General features: G+C 36.6%; 2 protein-coding genes across 7 annotated transcripts in view; one reads left to right on the plus strand and one right to left on the minus strand.

The window, feature by feature from the left end:
• LOC135219895 (histone acetyltransferase KAT6A-like) overlaps window positions 1-7,910 on the plus strand; it is a 326,469-nt gene extending 318,559 nt beyond the window's left edge. For all 6 annotated transcript variants that reach the window (XM_064257053.1, XM_064257055.1, XM_064257056.1 and 3 more), the window contains one exon: window positions 541-7,910. In XM_064257053.1, the coding sequence (XP_064113123.1) occupies window positions 541-4,092 (3,552 nt within the window). In that variant the 3' untranslated portion in view covers window positions 4,093-7,910. The remainder of the gene's footprint in view (window positions 1-540) is intronic.
• A 9,020-nt stretch (window positions 7,911-16,930) lies between these two features.
• LOC135219899 (EF-hand domain-containing protein 1-like) overlaps window positions 16,931-22,017 on the minus strand; it is a 301,233-nt gene continuing 296,146 nt past the window's right edge. The window contains exons 14-19 of the mRNA XM_064257095.1: window positions 21,752-21,848; window positions 20,790-20,889; window positions 19,900-19,992; window positions 19,456-19,563; window positions 17,869-18,001; window positions 16,931-17,587 (exon numbers count right to left, since the gene is read on the minus strand). Of these exons, the coding sequence (XP_064113165.1) occupies window positions 17,394-17,587; window positions 17,869-18,001; window positions 19,456-19,563; window positions 19,900-19,992; window positions 20,790-20,889; window positions 21,752-21,848 (725 nt within the window). The 3' untranslated portion in view covers window positions 16,931-17,393. The remainder of the gene's footprint in view (window positions 17,588-17,868; window positions 18,002-19,455; window positions 19,564-19,899; window positions 19,993-20,789; window positions 20,890-21,751; window positions 21,849-22,017) is intronic.

Raw genomic sequence — 22,017 nt, forward strand, 5'->3', positions numbered from 1 at the left:
GCTACCATCAATTGCTTAAAAGTGAATAAAACAAAATTCTCTTCTAGTGTCGTTACTCACCTGTGGAAGTGTTGTAAAATAAGTAAAATAAAAGTAGTATAAACTTGATTGCTGTACATGAAACCTGCAGGTTCACTTTGTATGTTTTTTAAGTATCTTTGAAAGTAACCGAATTAATTTTGTACGTTTGATTAGGAATATTTTATCTCCTTGCAGTGAAGTTGTGTATGGTTACATGTAGTTGAAACATTTCATGGTAATGATTTAAAAATACTATATTTTATTGCTTAACCCTACTATGGTATAAACTTAGAGCAAATGTAAGCAAATGCAATGCTGTTGCATCTTCAGAAAATTGTTTAAAAATTGTTTAAAAATTAATATGTTGAAAATAGAGGTGATATTGAATTAGTAAATGTTGTATAAGCTATTTCTCAATCATATTTTTAAAATTACTTCCTGGCCAGTCATAACTGCATTAATATCCTTTTAGTTAATTCTGCACCCCAGAATTTTAACTGAGAATAAATATTTTTTCAGAATGATGCTGGAAGAGAAAAACCTCCTTCAACGGATGCTGCAGAGCTTGAAGAGCCTGTTTGCCAGGATCCTCAAGAGCAAATAATTGAAAACAAGACAATGCAAGAAGCTAATGTCATTGGTTGTGAACCTGAAGAGAACCATTTAATTGAAGAAGAAGTAGAGGAGGAAGATCAGAAAATCGAAGCCTTAGAAAAGGCTTGTACCATACAAAATGTTGTGGATAGAAAAACTCCTGAACCTGAAGAAGACAAACATGATGAACCAGTAAGGGGTGGGGTTACTAACTCTGGTGGTGAGGTTGAGTTGACTAAGGATTGTAATGGTGTTAATGATTCAGAAGGCAAAGATATTGAACTAAATGAAAAAGGAGGGGAGGGAAATGAAGATGAGATGGAAGTGGAAAAGGAAAACCATGACCCTGCCAAAGATGTTTGTGTTGAGAAAGAAAGCAGTGGGGATGTTCAAGAGGAATTAAGTGAGGCAGACAAAGCTGTGGCAAGTATAATGAATGGGGGTTGTGAGCCTATCACTAGTAATGCAAATTGTTTGGAATCTGAAACTTTTAACACTAATTCTCCTCAAGTGGAAGTACCTGAAGTGCCAGAATGTAAAGCTGGTGATGGCAGAGTTGATGAGGCTTATCAAGAAGAGGTCACAAAAGCAGTTGAAAGTATCTGGGGAGGGACAGAGGAGCGGGAACCTAATATTGTTGACGATTCACGACCATCAGTTGTATTAGATGAACCAAAAGTTCCCAGTCCGCCAGTACCACCCATTCCATCTTCTTCCCTTCCAACATCTCCACTTCCTTCTTCTCCTCTACCCACCTCCCCAATTCCATCATCTCCTCTTCCAATCACTCCACTTTCTACCACTTTGCCAACAACTCCTTTGCCAGCATCACCTCTTTCATCACCTGTTCATCGTTCTGTTTCACCAACCATCCTTCCAAGTTCTCCTTTAAGACCGGACAGTGAGATTGCGCCCCAGAGCCCAGATCAGGCAAGATCTGTAGCTTCGTCATCTCCTCCTCATTCTCCCATTCCCAGTTCACCACCACCTGCTCCAGCACCACCATCACCTACTTCACCTTCACCAGTCCCTTCTCCTGTTCCTTCTCATCTAGAACCTCCTTGTGCCCCAGCACCTTTAAGCCCTACATCACCAACTTCTCCAACAACACCTGTCTCACCGTCATCTATAGGGTCTCCTGCATCGATTCGTTCTCCAGCAACTCCCATTCCAGAGGTACCTGTAGGAGAGGTGCCTGCATCATCTCCTTCACGAGCAATGGGTTTAGAAGCTGATGATGAGAGTATGTGCCATTTACCATCTGTTGGAGCATCTGCATCTATTTCAGACACTCCTGCACTCGCCTCCATTTCTAGTCACCAAAGTCAAGAGGGACAGTCAAGTGATAAACATTGTGATCCAATAATAGAAGACCTTCAAAATCATCAGCAACAACAGCAACAGGAAAAGATTACACATCAATCAGAGGACTGTTTACCAGATAAAGAAGGTGCAGTTCAGAATTCTGACCAAGTTCAGGCAACTGTTCCTGCAGTACCTGATACGTTAAGTGCAGCTGGCCATCAAGAAGAGAACTTGGCATCTCAGATGGAACAAGCATATGAACCTGTTGATGCACCAAAGGTAGATAATCATCCAACAGGTCAAGAGGCTGCACATACTCATGATCTCACTCTTGATGTTGGAGATGGTCCGAAAGTGGTGAATTCTTCGGCGGGGAATACACCACCTTCCTCCTGTGGTTCAACTAACACTACGTCTGTGATAACTCGCCAGGCTCCCACGCCAACTCCACCTCATCAGCAAGAGGTGGGAAGCATGGGTGTATTCACTCCTGATTCCACAACAAATTCTGTACATTCAATGCATGGTTACTCTCAAGGAGAGTTTGATGTGTCTCAGCTAGGCATTGAATCTCCAACTTCAATTTCCAGTAATGAAATGGCACATTCTGTAGAAGCACCTCAACAAGCTTCTACTCCCCAAAGTTATAATGATTGTGCACAAATAAATCAGCAGGTTCAGCCACCAACCCCTACCCATGTACAACCAACAACTCCAACGCATGTTCAGCCAACTACTCCGACTCATGTACAGCCTTCAACTCCTACGCACACACAACCTACTACTCCAACTCCACCACACATAACCAGAACTACTCCAACACCAACCCCAATTTTGCCACAACCTATTTCCCAGCCGCAGCATCAGACTGCATCACAGACCATTGTTACTCAGGCACCTATTCAAACACTAGGAGTTGTAACTGCTCCACAGACTCAGACTCATCATCAGACCACAAAACATCAGCCATCAAAACAACGCCACATTCAGCCTAAACCTCCAGCACAACCACAGACACAAAGTTCTGTCACTGGCTCAAGGCCTCCATCCAATCTTGGGACACAGTTATCTCCACAGTCCGTTGCTGCTATGCATGCTTCAAGTCAAGCGCATATGATGACACAACGGATGATGGCATCTACTCCACATCCACCATCTGGCTTAGGACAGCATCATCCTATGTCTCATCATCACGCTGCTCATACTCCTCATCCTCCTCGTACTCCTCATGTTACTCACACCCATCCACAAATGCAAAATTTTAGTCATCCTAATTACATGATGGGCCCTCATCAACAGATGCTTGGACATCATGGGACAATGATTAGTCAGGCATATTTGACTCAACCGTCTGTTAACACCTATGCCCAGGCTCACACTCCTGCGCATTCTTCTTCATATATGACCTCTGTTATCCAGTCAAGGATGGGTGGTACTCAGCAAGGATCCAGCCAGAACTCTTCATCTGCCTCCTCTTCTTCTACCTCATCATCACAACGAGCTGGCCATGCAAGTGGCTCTTCCAATGCATGTGGTCCCACAGCTGGCAACTACTTCTTGAACTCCAGTCCTCCAGGGCCATCTCCTACACCTACTCCAATCGGGGGTGGCCAACATCATGTAACTGGAGTGCAAGGAAGTGCATCCTCATGTAGTATAGCACGTTTACAACAACTAACCAATGGAATTATGGATATAGCCCCTCCCCCATCTTGTGGTGGTGTCACACCACCCCCTTCGCATACCGTCACTCCTCCTCCGTCTCACACCGTTACTCCGCCTCCCACAGCTGCTGCAGCTGTTGCTGCCCAGCGGAACATGACGCCACCCATTTCTAATTTGCAGTCACAGGTACCATTGTCGTATAAATACAAATCTCATCAAGCTGCAGCTGCAGCACAAATGTCCTCTAACATGATGCCGCCAACCATGTTGGGGTACCAAGTCAATGGTTACCGTATGCCGGGCCAGCCTGGAGCTATGTCTGCTCTTAACACATCGTACCTGACAAATGCCCCATTTATGAATCAGCAGCTGCCCATGCAAATGATGAACATGCATCCGCAAGCTGCTGGCCAGTATCAGGACCCTCGCTCCCAGCCTCAAAACACTATGTACCCGCCATACTCGTACATGTCACCACTGCAGCTCAATGGCACCATGCGTCGGTAGTCCCTGTCATTCGAGTTTCAGTATTTAAATTATGGTGCTTAATCCTGAAGGGAAATGAAGAAAAATAATTTCAGGTGCAAAAGTAAATCCCAAGATATGTTCGAGTGACTTTATGCAAGGTTCGGCAATATTTTGATAGTGTAAGGATGTGTGATCGAATCAAGCGACACATGTGGTGTTATAAATTTGTAACTTTCTTTTTTTTCTCTTGATGAAACATATTTTTTTGGCCTGTTGTAGAGTTATATTTTAGATAATTATTTATGGTGTTTGTAAAGAAATCTAAAGTGATTATCCAGTTGCAGTAATTTGGACATCAGTAGTCAGTTGCAAAAAGAAATTATGTACCAGTGGGGAAGAAAGAACAGCACTTGAACAATATGCTGTGACTTCTATCTATAGCTATGCATGTGAATGTGTATGTGTGTATAACAAGAAAGGTGGAAGATACAAGTTTATCAGTTGTTGAGTTGGCTAGTCTACAGAAGATTTTTTTTTATTATTATGGAGGCTAGGATATACCTTAACAAGAAGTTAAAATAATCTCAAAAGAAAATTTGTGTATTTAAAAAAATTTGAGGAAGCTTAGGGAAGGTTATCTTAAAAGTTGGTTAAGTCAAAACCAGATATGGATGGAGTTCCATTATAGCATTGTAACTTTTATATTTAAAAGATATTTTGCTTTAAAGTAGTTTTCACTTGTCTTGCAGAACAATTTACTGTACTCTGCTGCAAGGACAGAATGTTTATATACTACAAAGATGGGGTATTAGAGAAAGTTCGGGTAAACATTTTGATGATGAACTTAGAGGAATCTGTAAAACGGGAAAAGCCAGTCATCTAAAATGATGAATTAACAAGGAAAGTTTGATGCAGTTTCCCTTTTGCAGTCATTGTCATTTCATCAGAGTACCTGGTTTTTCCAGGTTATTCATTTGTCCTTTTGGGTAAAACTAGATGTGACCTATTTCCTTTGTAGAAGAGGCAGGCTTCTGATAAATCTCAATTTCAGTTGAAAGACAAAAGGCTCATAAATTTTGGAGCTATTTCTATCCTTATTAATGGAGTGGGTTTATTGGCTAAAATGTTGAGGATTTTCATAGTGTTTATCTATTTTGAGATTATATATATTTGTGCAGTATGTAGTGTTTGGTTTAGAAACTAGGTAACATTTTAAAGAATTTTTTAGCTTTAGCATGCCATCATGATTGCATATTTTTGTGACTTGACAGCCAAGGAACATCTTTAATGTCTCTCTGGTTATTAACTAATATTAGTTTGTCACTATTTATCAAAGCATGACCTTGCTTCCATCTGTGGGAAGTGACTTTTGTTAACTCCATGCAGACCTGACAGTTTTACGTTGAAACTTTTCAAGTAGCCGTCCACAATGCATACTGATTACTAAAAACTGTTCTTTTCAAGGTATATCTTACCAGTATTGACGTTGAGTTGGGATAATTTTATTTCTTTCATATTAAAGAAAGCTCAACAACATGGTAAAGTGTTTCTTGCCAACTTTCATAAGTATTTTATTTCTGCACCCCCACTGTCTTCACTGATTTTAGTAAAAAAATTTTCTTCCTTCTCATTTTTTAAGACCAGATTGTTCTAATACATCTTGTGGCCTCTTTTTACACCAAAATGTATGTATGCATATCAGGTATGTATGTATGCTGTACACATTGTACATATACACATACATATGCATTAGTTATATACTATACATACATATGCATACATACACATACATTTATACATTATATACTGTTCATAAGTATACATATACATGTGTATCTCAAAAAAATTTGTTAAATTATAACTTTACAATGGTGTGACCAAAACATAGACCAGGACAGAATATATCTTGTGCTGTATAATTTGGTTGCAAGTTGCAGGAAGGCTATGTAGAACTGAATTGTTGATTATTTTTAACAATGTAGATTGGATTGTTTTGTTGCAATATGTTGGAAGTAATTTATGAAATAGTGTTATATGGAAGGGATAATTATTACAACTATGAAGATAGCAACATTTTTATGAGTAAAAGAAGGTGAGATATTTGTTAGAAATATTGATTTGGATGGGGGTTAGTTTTTAAGGGGAATTAGTCTTGATATATGCTTTTATAAACATATGGTTTTTTAACTGCTGTTTGCTGTAGTTTCAGGGAAGGATATTTTGATTTACTGAGATAGCTATTTTATATGGCACTTGAAAATCTGTCTATTAAACTCCCAAAATAATATTGGAATGTAATAACATGTCATTTTAAACACGAGCATAAGTTTGAAGGGAAATGGCCAGTTTTTGTTGGTAGTTATTTTTATACAATACAAATTCTTGACCATGTTTCATAAGAGTTAGCCAGCAATCATCAAACTGGAGTGTGACAAACTGTTACAGAATTTAGTGTTTTATCTTTGTCATGTGAGTGATCAAGAATGAGCAACTGGAAAGTAGTAGTTGTAATAGTAATTGATAGTTTTATTTTCCTTTTTCCTTTGTACTTTTGGAAATACACATTCTTGAGAATGATTCTCAAAAGTTCTCAGCTGTCCTCGTAATTTTTTGAGTTTTTGTCCTGCCATATGTTTTGACACAACTTTGTTGCCTATATTTTACTATGCATGTATTGCAAAGTATATACTGTTCAGTATATATGGATATAATGTTTATGTATATTAATGTATATGCATGTAAATTTATACGTATGTGAATGTATAAAGATTTGTTTAAACTTTTATGGACTCAGGTTTTAGCCTGATTTTCTCTAAGTACAAAGTGATAAAATAAAAAGTGTGCTTAAATTGTTATATGAAACAATTCGTGTTATCGAAGTTTTATTTTTAGTGAAGAAAAGAAATTATAGTCTTTATGTTGTGATAAATGCGCTTGGTGAGAAGCCGATGTTGCTGTAACGTATTCAAGATGCGACGAACTAGCTCTTTGTGAGCTCTTTATTTGTGAAATGTCATTAATATATCTTGAACAAGGTGTTGTATAAATTACGTTGGCTTGGATCTGGCTTAAGCGCAAAGTGGAGTCATTTTTGGTAAGTTTGTATCCTGCTGTAGAGGCTTTTTTTTTCATTTTTGTTTATATTTATTGTAGTATCCAGAATGAACCGTCATTTCAACTACTATAAATCTAGTTCTTGTATTTTTTATAATGTTTCATCCATGTCTGTCTTGTATATTATTCATCTTTTTCCTATATATATGTATAGGAAATAATTTTATATATATTTTTTTTCACTTCTTTAATGGTATAATGCTTTAGTTAATTTTTTTTCTACAATGTTCTGTAGGTTTAAAGATAGCTAATTTTTATCATCTTTGATGTTAATCTGGCCATTGCTGTTGAAGAAAATAGTCATCGTGTATCATTTACGAATTGTAAGTTTCAGCCCTGAGTTTTCACAAATAAGATATTTTTGGTATGGGTGATATTTTGATTTCATTTGTTTTTATTGGCCAACACATTTAGGAGATTCCTATTATTGAAAGAAGTTTTTTTTTTAAAGCAGCAATATTTTCCTTTAAATGTTTTATGAAATTAAAAAAAAAAAGATATATATATTCTATGACAGATTTTTTGTCAGGTTACCAATCGAGCTTTGTGGAAATTGAAGCGGGGCTTTTTGAAGGGGCATTGTCTAGATGCTGAGAGAGTGAATGTGGCTCTCTTAAGTGTTAGGCTGGGGTCTGTGACAACTAAGGGCAGCATTTTATGTATGGACACCCAATAGGAATCTTGTAACTAAGCTGTACATTTTGCTTTTAAAAATGTTAAATAAATACTTTATTTAAATGTAAGCATTGTTTAATTGTTGACCCTTTTATCAATTTTTTTAGGGGGCAGGATATTTTGGTTTTCACAAAATTTTACATGTGAAAGGTCTTTGGGTTGAGTTTTAGCACAGCTCCTTGAAATGAACTTCTGTGGTTTATGAATAAAGTGCAGCTATGCTCAGAATTGATGCTACATGATTGGATGGGATTTTGTTCAAAATTCACTAACTGGCAATCTAATGTGCTCCATATTTACCTTATTTCAATGCGAGAACTATTATTCAGAAGTAGAGTGCGCCCACTGATATCAACGTGTGTAACACAAGCACTAGAGTGGTGGTGCAACAAGAAACACCTTGTGTAACATATGTAGGTCTACAATGAGTAGTGGCAATAAAATTATCTTGAAAACATTTACTATACGTATATTTGTTAGAGGAATATTTAGATTTTCATACAAATAAAATTATTTATATTTCTTGATCGCTTAGAAAATTATGGCTTACTAGTAAATATTTGCCTATGCAATTATTCTTTTTTCAAAGCCAAGGTTTTGTTCCTAGGCCTAAGTGTTAGATTTCTTTACTTTACATTTAGTATTCACATCTCTATATTAACAGTTTCTTAGATCTACTGTTATAATGCTGCAGAGGTAGTTAAGTTGACCACCCTAAGGAGCATGTTAAGTGCGCTGTCATTGCTAATCTTATCACACCATACTTTGAACTAAGCAACATGAAAAAAAAAGATTAGTTCAAATCTCACAGATTATGAATTACACCAGCGCATAAAAGGGATCATATTTATATTAATTACCATAAGGAAAATAGTGCTAGCTATGAATTCGCAAACTTTTTGCCATGTATGATATTAGAAATAAAAAAAAAAGTTTGACACTACTTGGCAACGTCACATTGAGTCCGAGAATCTGGACTGGACGATACAAAAAGAATCATGTCGCATCAGATTTGAACATCACTGTACAAGTCTACTCAAAAATAATTCATCACAAATTTCAAATTCACTATTAATAAAATAATTAGTAACCTGTAACATAAAGCAGTATTTTTTAATTACAGCTAAATATACATCTAGACAAAGCAGAACTTTTGGTTTTCATTTTCCCAGCAATTACCAGTAATGATAGATGCAAGTCAATATACATTTTACCAAAAACTTGGTTACTGCAAGTTTAAAAGTGGTATTGCATTGAGTCAGATGTTTGGAGACTTGCATATCTGAGCATGTAAAGCACACAAGCTATGTATGTAACCATGGTTATGGTTCCTTTATTTCAGCTCATTTGAGCATGTCAAGCAAAAAATGCTTAACTTGTTACCAAGGTGATGATGGATACTTCTAACTCCAGTGAAAGTGGCCAATAGGAAGACATCCTTTAGAGTTAAGCAAGAGCCCGTATTAGGTAGCGCTTGGATCTGATCCTGTGCACTCTCATCAAGCCCCCAACATGGGCATGACTGCAGGTAGAAGTCACTTCTGCTTTTATCCAAAGAAGAGCCAAAGCCCACCCTTCATATGGTCTTTAAGCATCCTCCATGTTGTTATTCCACCCCCTAGATGTTAAAGATACCCAGGACTGAGTTACACTTTGAGAAAGCCAAATGATTCCTATAACTTCTCATAACTTACAGTGGGAAGAGGGGAGGTGTCTCCCATTAAAGCCTTTAAGCTTGCATTGAATCCTGCAATCCTCAAGGCAACTATCATTAAAGATTATTTTTGTGTTGAAATACAATTTCCTGATTGACATCAGCAATAGTCCTTAAGTCTTCCCAAACAGACATGAAACTGCCACCTCCTTTCTACCAATGCCACATGCAGTGCCTTTAGAAACAAAATGACTTTGTTTTGAATAAACACCTATGGCTGAAGAATGTAGTTTCTTTATGATGAAAAACCCTCAAAGGTCATATGTGGTTTCATCCAGAAGACTTACCATGTAACACCTGGAGAGAAGCCCTTACGTGGTTGATTTATTTATTGCAAATAGAAGGTACCTAACTACTAACCTGAGAAGGGGTCTATTGCCATAATTTTTGGGGATAAAGTTAATTTCTGAGGGGTGGTAAAGTACAAAGCATAAGCTGGCTGACATGCAAAGCATGGGCTAGGTGAGGCACTTTTAAGGTGGGAGCGAGTTATGTATCCTGGACCAGTAGAGCAATGTGAATGGTGGTGCATGGGCTAGCTGATATATGGGAAGAGGGGAGCAGGCTAGTAGAGAGGTTTAGGCAATAATGTACACCTCGACAAGTGGGGTACTAGGTAAACTGAAATCTCTAGAGTAACAGATACTGGGTCACACAACTTTCTGCTATGAGACTTGTTGATATGGTGTGCCACTTTTGTTAAACACTTGCAGTCATGTCTTGTGATTTTGTGCTGTTCCGATACTTATTTTAGGGATCACATTATACCTGCTTGATATCCTTTCAAAAATAATGTATTGTGTTGTGCAGAAACCTTCTGCTTAGATTTAAAGCTACCAAAGGAGCAGAGCTTGAAGTGAGCTATGTAGCTTGGCTTGAATGTTCATGATGATGAGAGAAAGAATGCTTTAAAGGATCGTCTTCTGCCCTCTTCCAGTAGCCAGGGTCCGACAGACAGTTAGAAAACGAATTGGAACCACAGACTTCTGTATTTCTTTATATAATTCTGAATAAGACTGGTGGAGCAATGTGATGCAAAACGTTAAATGGAAGGTATGAAGATTGCAAGCAGCAGGGGATGATCAGGAAAATATAGAAGAAATCTGTAACATGAAAGTGTAATGCATGCGAGGTGTGACAACATTGCAAGACAAAGAATCTTAATAGCGGAAAGGTCTATCTTTGGCGGGAGGGGCATCCAGTGAAGCGTGTCTGCACTCACAAAAGGGTCATCATGGGACAAGCAGTATACCACAGGAGAAACAGAACCTCAGCACTTTTCAACACTTCACAGCCCATCAGGGAATGAAGACCTCTCACAATGATGTGGAGGGCTATGAAGTTCTGGCTTTGAAGACATCTTCAGGAAGGCTGTCATGGAATTCATGAAGACAATGTTCTGTCGTCTAAACAAGGTGAGAAATCAATATGCTAGTAATCTTTCTGAAGCTAGAAGGTTTGCCATTGGTATGGGCATTTATAACTTCAGATAGCACTGATGAGCTCTCTAGTGTACAGGAAGCAATTCCCTTCCTAACAAGCCTTAGACTGTTGTTACCATCTAGCAATGTAATCTTGGATATTAATACCAACCTGTGCTTATGCCATAAAGGAAATGAGGTCTTTTCCAATGGTATTTATAAATATGTAGAATTGCACCGCCTGCCAGGGTCTCCCTAACATTTGCCAATTCCAGAATTAAATATCAAAGTATAGCCAAAGTACAAAGACCAAATATTAACAGTAAATTGGTTAATTAAGTGCTGAGAAAAAAAGACTGCAGTTAAATGAGTAATAAATAATAATAATTAAAGATAATGCAATTCTATCTTAACATGGCAAAATATTAAAATTAAACTTATTTTTGGGGTTATTTCCAATTATAGCACTAGCAAATCAATACTACTTGTAATTAGAATCTATTTAAGTTTTCTACTAAATGTACTACATACTATTCTAGAATAAAAAGCAGGAAAACTTAATCAAGCTTACAAAGCATTCATGAGCAAAAAACAAGTAAAGAAATGTGCCGAAGTTTCTTTGGCGTAATCAAGTTTCCTGTACAGCATATGATACTGTGTAAAACTCAGCCATGGCCCATGAAACTCTCAGCCATAGCCCAGTGTGGTCTGTGTTGTTGTTACCTATAATGGTGCCAGATGCACGATCATGGCTAACTTTAACCTTGGATAAAGTATTAAGGCTAGAGGGCTGCAATTTGGTATGTTTGATGATTGGAGGGTGGCTGATCAACATAATAATTTGCAGCACTCTAGCCTCAGTGATTTTTAATTCAAGATCTGAGGGCTGACAGAAAAAGTGAGGACAGACAGAGAAATAGCCACCTCAGTAGAAGAAAGCTAAAACTAAGAAACCACAAATTATTTCTAACAGTGATTAAGAAAGAAAATAAGTATGTACATTTACATAACCAGAAAGACAGACAAAACTCTTCCAAGCAGTCAACACAGGTGGACAATCAGCACTCAGATTTGCCGACAAGTAAGACACTTACAATTCTCATTCAAGCCACCAAGTAAACAAACAGACACAAAGAGCAAAAATCAGGTGAATTACAAGTAATTACCAACATACAATCAGCGAAACTGAATAATAAATTATGGCCTGAGAAGAATACATGATTAAAAAATGATTGTGAAGAAGATTGGCAAAATTTTCAAGGTGAAAAGAGAACCGGAAGTATGATTTAATCAGTCCTCACTCACTGTACTAGAGTCACTCCTCTGAATTAATGTAAAAATTTATAAAGATCTGTTGGCTCACTCAAACCATCAGGAGTTGGTCTGACTGGCAACACAGAGGAAGTTCCCTTAAGCTGAGCATCAATTTTAGCCTGCTATCGTCAACTCTACTGAAGAAAAAGGGAACAATATTCAGGCGTCTGATTTACTGGCCTCCTTAGTCTTTCTCTCCATACAGTTGACATTATGATCCCCATCTCTTCCCCTTGGAGCTAGTGAAAGAAGTTTTGAGGCATCTGGATGCTACCACATCTTCCAGGGCTATTGGTGCTCAAGTCACACATGCAGTAGTTAGTGGGTAGTCTTGAATGACAGGAATTTACCAGTGCAAGCCACTGTTTTGTTTACCGGAGTATTTGTAATAAATTACATTATAAATAATATATTTTATATATATGAAAATACCTCCATGACCCAAAGGGTCACTGGCGAGATAGGAGCGTGATATGTATCCACAACAGGACGTAAGCTAGACACTGCGTGCTATGCTTGCAGTGGCCTGGTTTGCATTTGCCTCTGTAATCATTATCATTTCTTGCAAAACAGGTCACAGCGCCTTCCTATGAGAAGCTGGTGACCTATCACCTGCAGAGGTAACACGTGACTTCCTAGTCACATGTTCGTCTGTCTGTATGTTATGTATGCTGAGATAGATTTGTTCTGTTATCTTTGTGAAAGACTTTGTAACTTTATACCCTAATTCTCTCCATCAAGAGCAGTTCTCTGAAACCAACTCTTCCTCTACTCCAGAGATGTAGTTCTTAATAAATTGTTAAAGTCTGTTAACTCAGAGTTTGAGTCATCGCCTCTACACTTAAGGAAGACACTAATGGGAACTTAGAAATCTCTCTGCATCGAAGTCACTCTGACGAAATGGGAAGTAGAAACACCATACTTGCGTATGACAGTCGCAAGCTATAACATTCAACGGGTCGCCTTTCTATACTTAGGCGAGACCCATATATATTCTAATACTCAAAAGCAACGCTTTGAGATCTCCGGACATTGCTCTGACTCATGCAGTTCACAAGTGCTCTCATGGATCTTGCTGACGCCTGCAAATAACCTGGTGCTCTCAACTTTTCAAACTCCCACCTAAATTGCGATTTGGGCATTCTATGACTGACGGGGTTGTGATGAAATAAATTAAGCTTTTAAAACATAAAACTAATTTTTGTACTAACCATCATTTACTGTAATACTAATATCCAATATCTCAACCCGTAAAATCTCACTGAAAAGGATAGTAGATTCCAATCTATGGTTTCTGGTGGCGAATGCTATATCTTGTGCTGCTCACTGAATACTTTGAAAGTGTTGTATATATTGTGATTACACAAACTGACTACTTGTTTGTCTCAATCTGTAAGAGAAAATTAACATATTAAATTGCTTTAAACATGAGAATATCTAACAGAATATAAATTGATTTAAAGGTTTTTAAAAGAAATAATCATGCAGACCAAGTTCACTGCAATAAAAGCTTCTTATAAATAGCCAATATGTTAAAATTTGAAACCGAGAGCTTAATAGAAATTGAAAAATCAAGGCTATCACATCATGATGGTAACCATTTAGTGATACATGTAAGCTATCCACTACATCATAGCAATAATACTGTTTTGGTTAAGTTTTTTTTCAATTCTTCCAAGTTATATAGTAATAGCTTCCTTGTAACTGGCAGACGTTATCTTTGTCTAGGTGCAACAAAATTTGGTGCCCTCTAAACCTGACCAACAGAGAACCTCAAGATAAAGACTTTCAAAGATGAGAGGAGGCTAAATGCTACATAATTCATACCCAAACGTTTAATGACATCCTACCTCACTTTCACTTATCTGTGGAATATGGCATAAGCCATGTTCCACAGGCACCCAACTAACTGGAGGACAGAATACTTTTATATTTTCAAAAGAATTCTTTACAGCTCCAAGATCCATTATTGCATATGCAGTCCTGCCCTGTCACATACCACCCAAAATCCCAGTAAAATCATTAGGTATATAATCACTTCCAACAGTCCAACCTTCTTTCTTTTGCAGTTATAAAATACAATTTGCTCCTCAAAAATAGATTCCTTGTCATCCATTGCATTACATACTGTTAAAAACAAAAAAGGAAACTAAATAGAATAATAAACATAAAGTTCTTATATTTTCACCTATTGTTATTTCCACTTCCATAAAAGGCATGCAAACTTTATTCTTTTGAAAATTGTACTTTGAAGACAGGTTGTTCTTCGATTAACCATACTGGGCCACGGTCATGTGTCCTAACTGCAAGAAGTACAAACTATTCTTGGTTTTGATTTTTACAGGTTTGTATAGGACAGCATTGGCATATTATTGTTAGGCCATATTATTGTTACTTGCTGCAATTTGCACTACTTTTTTGCACAAAACAATTAAAAGTGACGCCATTTTGGTGTTATGCATGTTTTGAAGCAAACCTGTGGTCTTGCAAGGAATAGTCATTCTTATGGATTTTGCTGGAGGGTGCTTTGCTTCAAAATGCATTTTAATCCAATTTTAGGCAAGTACTATTAAACACAAAGGATTTTAAGTGTAGAAACATTTGATTGGTACATGTTTTGATGGACTGCAAGAAATACCATGACTACTGTTTACACTACAGGCTGCTCTATGAGCCAGAGCCTGAGCTGGCATAAGGCCAGCTTAATCATAAACAACAACATTGTGTTAACATGCTGCCATGCAATGTGTTCTTACAAGTTGACTGTCGTTACTACTTTGAGTTCCAAAAATAAGTTTTGGTACAATATGCCAATCCACCTATGAAAAGAACCAACCGGTCCCCAGCAGGAATTTTTTACTGTTTCGGCCTTTACATATTTTATTTGTATCTCAAGCCTCCAACAAAAAATGTCAACCCAGGTCAGTAATTACTGTGATACCCTATCAAATGGTGAACACAGAATTGACTTCCATATTTCTACTGTGCCTTATGTGGTATCCTATTCTGTGCAGAAGTTTATAAGAAAATAAGGAACTGTATCAAAAAAGTTTTTCCAATTAAACGCTTCCTCTGGAAAGCTAACGACACGTTTTACCAAAACCTCTATTTTGTGATTTAGAATATGTTTACAGTCTTTGGAATCTGGGAAAATTTGGTAGCAATCTGTTCAACAGGGAACATTTCCTAGACACGAGGATAAATGTTGCGACTCTTCATTTGCCAGCAAAAACTGCTAATTCCATCACGTTGTTACTGTTTTCTGTGAAATTTGCATTTGTGTCTTCACTGGTATATCATTTATAAAATGGCAGGAAAACTATATTTTTCTCTTCATTTACAAAATTTCAGGCTTGCCAAATCTCTATGAGAATACTAGTTTCAAATGATAAATTGAGTATCAACTTAGAGTATACTTTCTGCTACTGTGTATCAATACAAGCAAACTTTGGAATTGGTTTTCATGTAACTTTCTTTGCTCCAGGTGCAGTACCAATTAAAGGAAACAGGTGCACTATCATAGATACACTATATAGTTGATATTTGAAAAATATAAGTTTACCTTTCTTCCTTACTAATACTTCCTACTTCTAAGCACTGTAAATAAACAATGTTTAACAATTAACCAAGTTGAACATAGCAATGTCAACATAATGCCAACCAAGGTCTGCTTTTGTTCTTAACTTCAAGTGCTCTGGCAACTCCTTACTGATTAGCAAGAGCAAGGCAGAGAAACATTTAGCTTCTTGATCTCAAGGTTTAGGATCCTACTGGATGGCCATGGAACTCCAAAGAGCACTTAAAGAAACTCCTGCATACCATGAAGACATTACAGAATACAAAGCCTTGGAAAATTTTAACCCTTATTGGGGATATACGAATGTGAAATCCTGATAGCAGAAAGAGATGAAACCTACTTCTCAGAATTTACAAACTGGCCTTCATCTGTTCCAAGGCATAAGTCTGACATACCAACCATATACATACCGCCAGAATGAACCTTATGGTTAGAAGTTTGTCACATCACCCACATCATCCAATAAAATGGATAGACTAGTCAAACCAATAAGACAGTATGGCTGGAGAAAGAAAAATCAAGGAAAGGAGAAATATAAGGGAAGAACCCCAGTTGAAGGCATACGCATATCCTGTGTAGGCGATAAAACCAACAGAAAACCTCTCTCTGCTCATCGTCAATAACCTCCTTGCTTTGTTTCCTCAATACCACTATCATGGAATCAAGTAACACTAATGGCATGCAGTGATCCCATCCTAAGAATCCTTCCTGGAAAATTTTGGGTTTTGGATTTTTCTTTGTTTGGATTTGGTCAGTCAGTGTCCTTAACTTATGGAAAGTTGAACAATACCTTCTTTGCTTAGACTCACAAAACACTTCCCAAGAGAGCCTAGACTGTTGCTATTTCTTTTCAAGGAGTCCTGTCAATAAGATTGTTTCAATAGCACCATGCATTTAAATACCACAAAATGTCTTGGAGTTTTTTTATTTGTAAGCTTTTCTTTCTTGAACAGCAGAGTGAAAATCCTGGTTAAGGTGCTAATAATCTTTTTGTGCAAACTCATATTGTTGCTGACGTGTGGGTTATGTTCAGAACCTTATGGCCATTTCCATTTATGTATTTCATTGTTTTTTTTGCACCTGTAATCGCTTGACATCATAGGACAACTGACTGATCTGTTACATTAAGCAAGAGTACCAAATTTTCTTTTCATTTACTTCTGAAATATGTCAAAATGGTACTTTACCATTTTGTTGTACCTTGATTATCTGGTTACTATAAAGCTCATTAACATCAGTATTAAAACATTTTACAAAACATGAACAGAGAATATGGGTTAAAGTGAAAAAAAAAGAGTGTAAGGTCTTCTGCCTTTATTCTCAGGCATCCTCTAGCAAACCTGTTTGCAAATTATTTGGAGTAATGACGAATGATTTGCACTCCACAGTTTCACTTTCTTGCCTCATTTGTTTGTATGGAGTTTTTACGTTGCCTAGTGGTCATATACAGTGCTGTATTTTATTGACTTCTTGCAAAGATTCAACATCATTCCCAAGAGGTTCCACAAACCCTATATATTGTTATTCACTCCACTTCTCCACAAGCAGTCTCCTCTTTCTGTTGCTCTTGATCTATACTTTCTACCTGGCCAAAGAAATTAGCGAGAGATGAATAAAGTTTAGGCGAAACCTCATTCTCATGCTCTCTGACGTAATTCAGGACATATCGATCAGCCCCAGTGATAATGTAGTGGCGTCCCCATACATCCAGCTTGGAACCTGCAATATTAATTTTATTAATTGCATCTACAACTAGAGTAAAATTTGCAAAATGTTAATCTACAGTTAACAGCTGTTGAAGTAATTACTGTAAATTGTTCAGAAATCTTGAATACTAGAATATAACAAGATGAAAAGCAAAATCAATGGTAACAAAGAAAAATGTTTTTCTGAAACCAAAGCAACTAGTTTTGTTCCTCCAAGCTAACAGTAGACACTAAAAATCATCAAATAAAATATTACTACATTATCTTAATACAGCCATTAAAGAAATGGATTACCTATGTAGAAATCATCGAGATTATAGATATCCCTGACAGCATACTTCCCAGCACCCTTTTCATTTTCTGATGGTGGTGGCTTTGGAACATGACTTCGAGACAGTATGCGTCCTCCAAGTCCTCCTGGTTTGGGCTGCAAAAAATTAATGACACTTTTTATATAGTATATACACTAAAACTGCTTATTTTGTTAGTTCAAACTCAAGAGAAATCCACTAAAAATGCTTATACCTTTTTTTAATAGTTTTATCACAAAAAGTGCATTGATCATGAAATTGACATGAAAGTACACAAAAATATCGCAAATAAGCCAATTTCCCACGAATAATGGGTAGATATGGTCCATAGAGAAATCCGTGAATATGTGAGTCCACGAATGCTGAGAGAGCAAAAACGGGGGTCCACTGTATGTATGTGTATATATATATATATATATATATATATATATATATATATATATATATATATATATATATATATATATATATATATATATATATATATATATATATATATATATATTATATATATATATATATATATATATATATATATATATATATATATATATATATATATATATATATATATATATATATATATATATATATATATCATACATACATACAAGGGAAAAATGTATCTTTCTCCTTAGTAGTCAGTAAAATTTGGGGTAGCAACTTGGAAGACAAGAGTAAACCCTGCTTGAGAGCTAAAGTTCAATTCTCAAATTTAATTGCCATATACCACATAAACATACTTGAAATCACTGGAATGTGTGATGTATACATACAGACGTACCAGATAAAAACGAAACACAAGGAGCAAATTCTAATTGGCTTTGTCTTTAGTTTTCTAGATATAATCATGAGAACTAATCAGTGGCAGAAATTTACTTTATACGAACAACCAGACAGTGGAAGAAATAAAATAGTAACTCTTATGATAATCCTTTAACTGCCAACTGCTGAATAAAAAATGGGTCCTAAGCAAAATTTCAAAGCCCTAGCCATTTTATATACCTGTCAAGAACTTGACAGACTGTGTGAAAAAGGCACTGAAAAGGAAGGGTCTTCAAGTTTAGGAAAAGTGATAGCGCTAACAATAGAGGTGAATGGGTCAGTATGTCGTACGTGTGAACGGAATATAAGTAGAATGTAAAATTTAAGCAAAGGCCAAGCGCTGGGTCTTATGAGGTTATTCAGCACTGAAAGGAAAATTGAGAGTAAAAAAGTCTGAAAGAGTAAAAAGGAGGAAAACTTCATAGTTGTTAGGAGAGGCTGGAAAGGAAGGTGGAAGAAAGAGAATACAAATGGTGTCACGGTAAAAGGAATGAAAGGGGTTGAAAGGACTCAGCAAAGACACTCAAGTCATGCCTACAGTGCACCGCATGAAGTGCAGTGACAGGGCTGTATAAGGGGTATAATCAGCTGCTGATGAACTCTTTTTCTGGATGGGGGTTCATCCATGTCCCAACAATTATCTAAACCTTGACTGTGTCAATGGATTGTGTTTTTATTCTATGGAGCCAATGCTCTTGGGGAAAACCATGTAACTCTAAAGAAAGTATAAAAAGGAAAGTCTTACCAGCTCTGTTATCTCAAACGTATCATCAATGAGGTGGTAGGTAAGTATGAAATTGCGATCATTCTCCTCTCCATCTGGTGAATCCAACTTTGCTGAGAAGCGAAGGATCTATCACGGGAAGAAAACAAAAACTATATCAGCTTCGTGACAATTTCAAAATACCTTTAAAAGTTTTGTTTAAATGTTTAAATTTTCGTTAAGTACGTATGAATCTCACTTACAAAAACCATGCCCACCTTACGTAAAGAGCAACATTTAAAAATTGATAAAACTTAAGTTAAATGTACCACATATTATATTTTTGCTACTACCACAATATTCACCAGGAAACGGTAATCTTAAGGAAGGAGTATCTGAGGAACAAGAGGGTTCTAAAAGCTAGACTACTGTAAAATATAATTTTACTTCAGGGTCAATTAAAGCGATTTACGCATTTGAACATACGGCGGCATCTTTGGCATTGAGGAGGCCTCGGCGGATCTTGGGTCGTGGTACGATGTCCGACTGAGTTTTGCCACTTGAACCAGACTCATCAGGCTGTGGGAGAGAAAATAAATATCAGATGGACTGTAAAATAACAAATTCTAAAAGTAATTTGTATTTTTCCTAACATACAAACCTAAAGTTTTTCACGCAAGGCATTTAGCTCCCGCTCGCAAGCTAAATCCCTATGTAAAGAACGAAAGTTTGTATTTGTGTTGGAATAAGAATGTATTTAGATGAGCCATGAAAGACAAATCTAAAACTTATAAGCAATGATTGTTAGGTACAATTTGTAAGTACCCTAACATATAGTACTTATTATAGTAATGACAGGTTCCATATCACAGCACATTAAGTAAAAGTTACAAGTTGCATAGAGAGTTCTGAAGATTATGGAAATAAATACCTAAGAACAAGGGAAAGCTGGAAAACTGTAATGGAATGGAACAGAAAAATCTTTAAATTTGTACTCAGTCTTCCTTTTCTGTGCCTATACTATGATTTTATCATTTATCTTTTACTGGTAGGTGATATTACTAATTGAAAATGTTCCAATGAGACAACTGAATGAAAGTTTGCATTTATGATCAACTAATGATTTTTAGCCATTGTGAAATTTATGACCATCCAAATATGGTAAAAAAAAAATTTATACTGAAGGCAATTATATTAATAATTATAAACAAATTCAGCAGATGTTGTTGATAAACTGCCACACAAAATGAGATCCCCAAAAGCTCCAAGGCAATGAAAGCAAACTCCTGAAGCAATAAGTTCACAATAAAAACAATTGGCTACAAAAACGACCACAAAGATATAACTTTCCTTTCCCACTTTTCTAGTGACCTTACCTTCCTCGTTTCGACATTCTTCATGGGAGGGGAATGTTCCACCCCATAAAAGTCTTTGAGGAACTGGCTTGTGTAATCATCGCAGCCAACGACCATGACTCTGAAATGAATGACAAAATGAATGAATGAAAAATAGATTTCATATGTTCATTCTGATTCATTCGAGATATGTGACAGTCAAAACAAATGATTTCTGACTGGGGATAACTGTGTGGAAATAGGTACCCGGACAGTCACGGAGAAAAGGCTGATGTGAAGAGCTGGAAAGGATGCAGGAGATAATAGAGGATTATGATAATGACGATGCTGATGGATAAATGTTTAGATCTCCATCGAAACTATTCCATACAAAAACATGTTACTGCTACGCTCAAAACTGGGCAGATTTTATGTGGAAAAGTTCGAACATTCATTAAAATGTTAAGACACCTGATACGGTAGTGCTGTATGTTGCATGTAACAATATATAATTGAACACATTAACAAATCTAAAATGATAAAAACTTACGCCCTCACTAATTATATAGCTTATTTATCGGGTTAAAAGAATGAAAAAAAATGACAAAAAAGCATTAAAATATGTATACATAAGGAAACATTGTTAGTTATTATGACTAATATTAACTAAGAAAAAAATAGGAACATCAAAATAGGAACTGTTAAGCAAGGACTTATAGTAGTATTATGAAACTTTTTTTTTTTTTTGACAGAAAATGATCAGGGCATCTTGAATTTGAATAAAGCCGAGTGTCCACAGAAATTAAGGCCCGAGATGCAGAAAATGAAATAGGCCTTCATGAACACAGAAATTCCGAACATAAGGGCAAACTCATTCCTGTGGACATGAAGTGTACGAATGTAAACAGGTACGTGTATATCAAGGAATTTGGACCACAGCAAAATTAGTTACGTTTTAGACTGCTCCTCGTTAAATCATGAAAGAAAAGCTTTCTGGTACCAACCTCCTTCCAAAGATATTTACGTTTGCTGGAGGAATTAAATGGCGGGGCATGATCCAGTCTCCCACTTCACTCTCTTCTCCTATGTCGACAAAGCCACCTGATGAAAAAAAAAGGGGACTGAGTAAATAAGGCAAATTATGTAGGTCCTCTAATGGCTAAACACGACAACTTCACAACGAAGTGATTTACTCTTTGTTGAAATGAAGAGCAGAGGCCTTCTTCACCCTCGTTCTAACATTCTAACGGAAAGCGAGATTATGACCCTG

This window comes from Macrobrachium nipponense, chromosome 1, assembly GCF_015104395.2.
Source record: "Macrobrachium nipponense isolate FS-2020 chromosome 1, ASM1510439v2, whole genome shotgun sequence".
NCBI lineage: Eukaryota > Metazoa > Arthropoda > Malacostraca > Decapoda > Palaemonidae > Macrobrachium > Macrobrachium nipponense.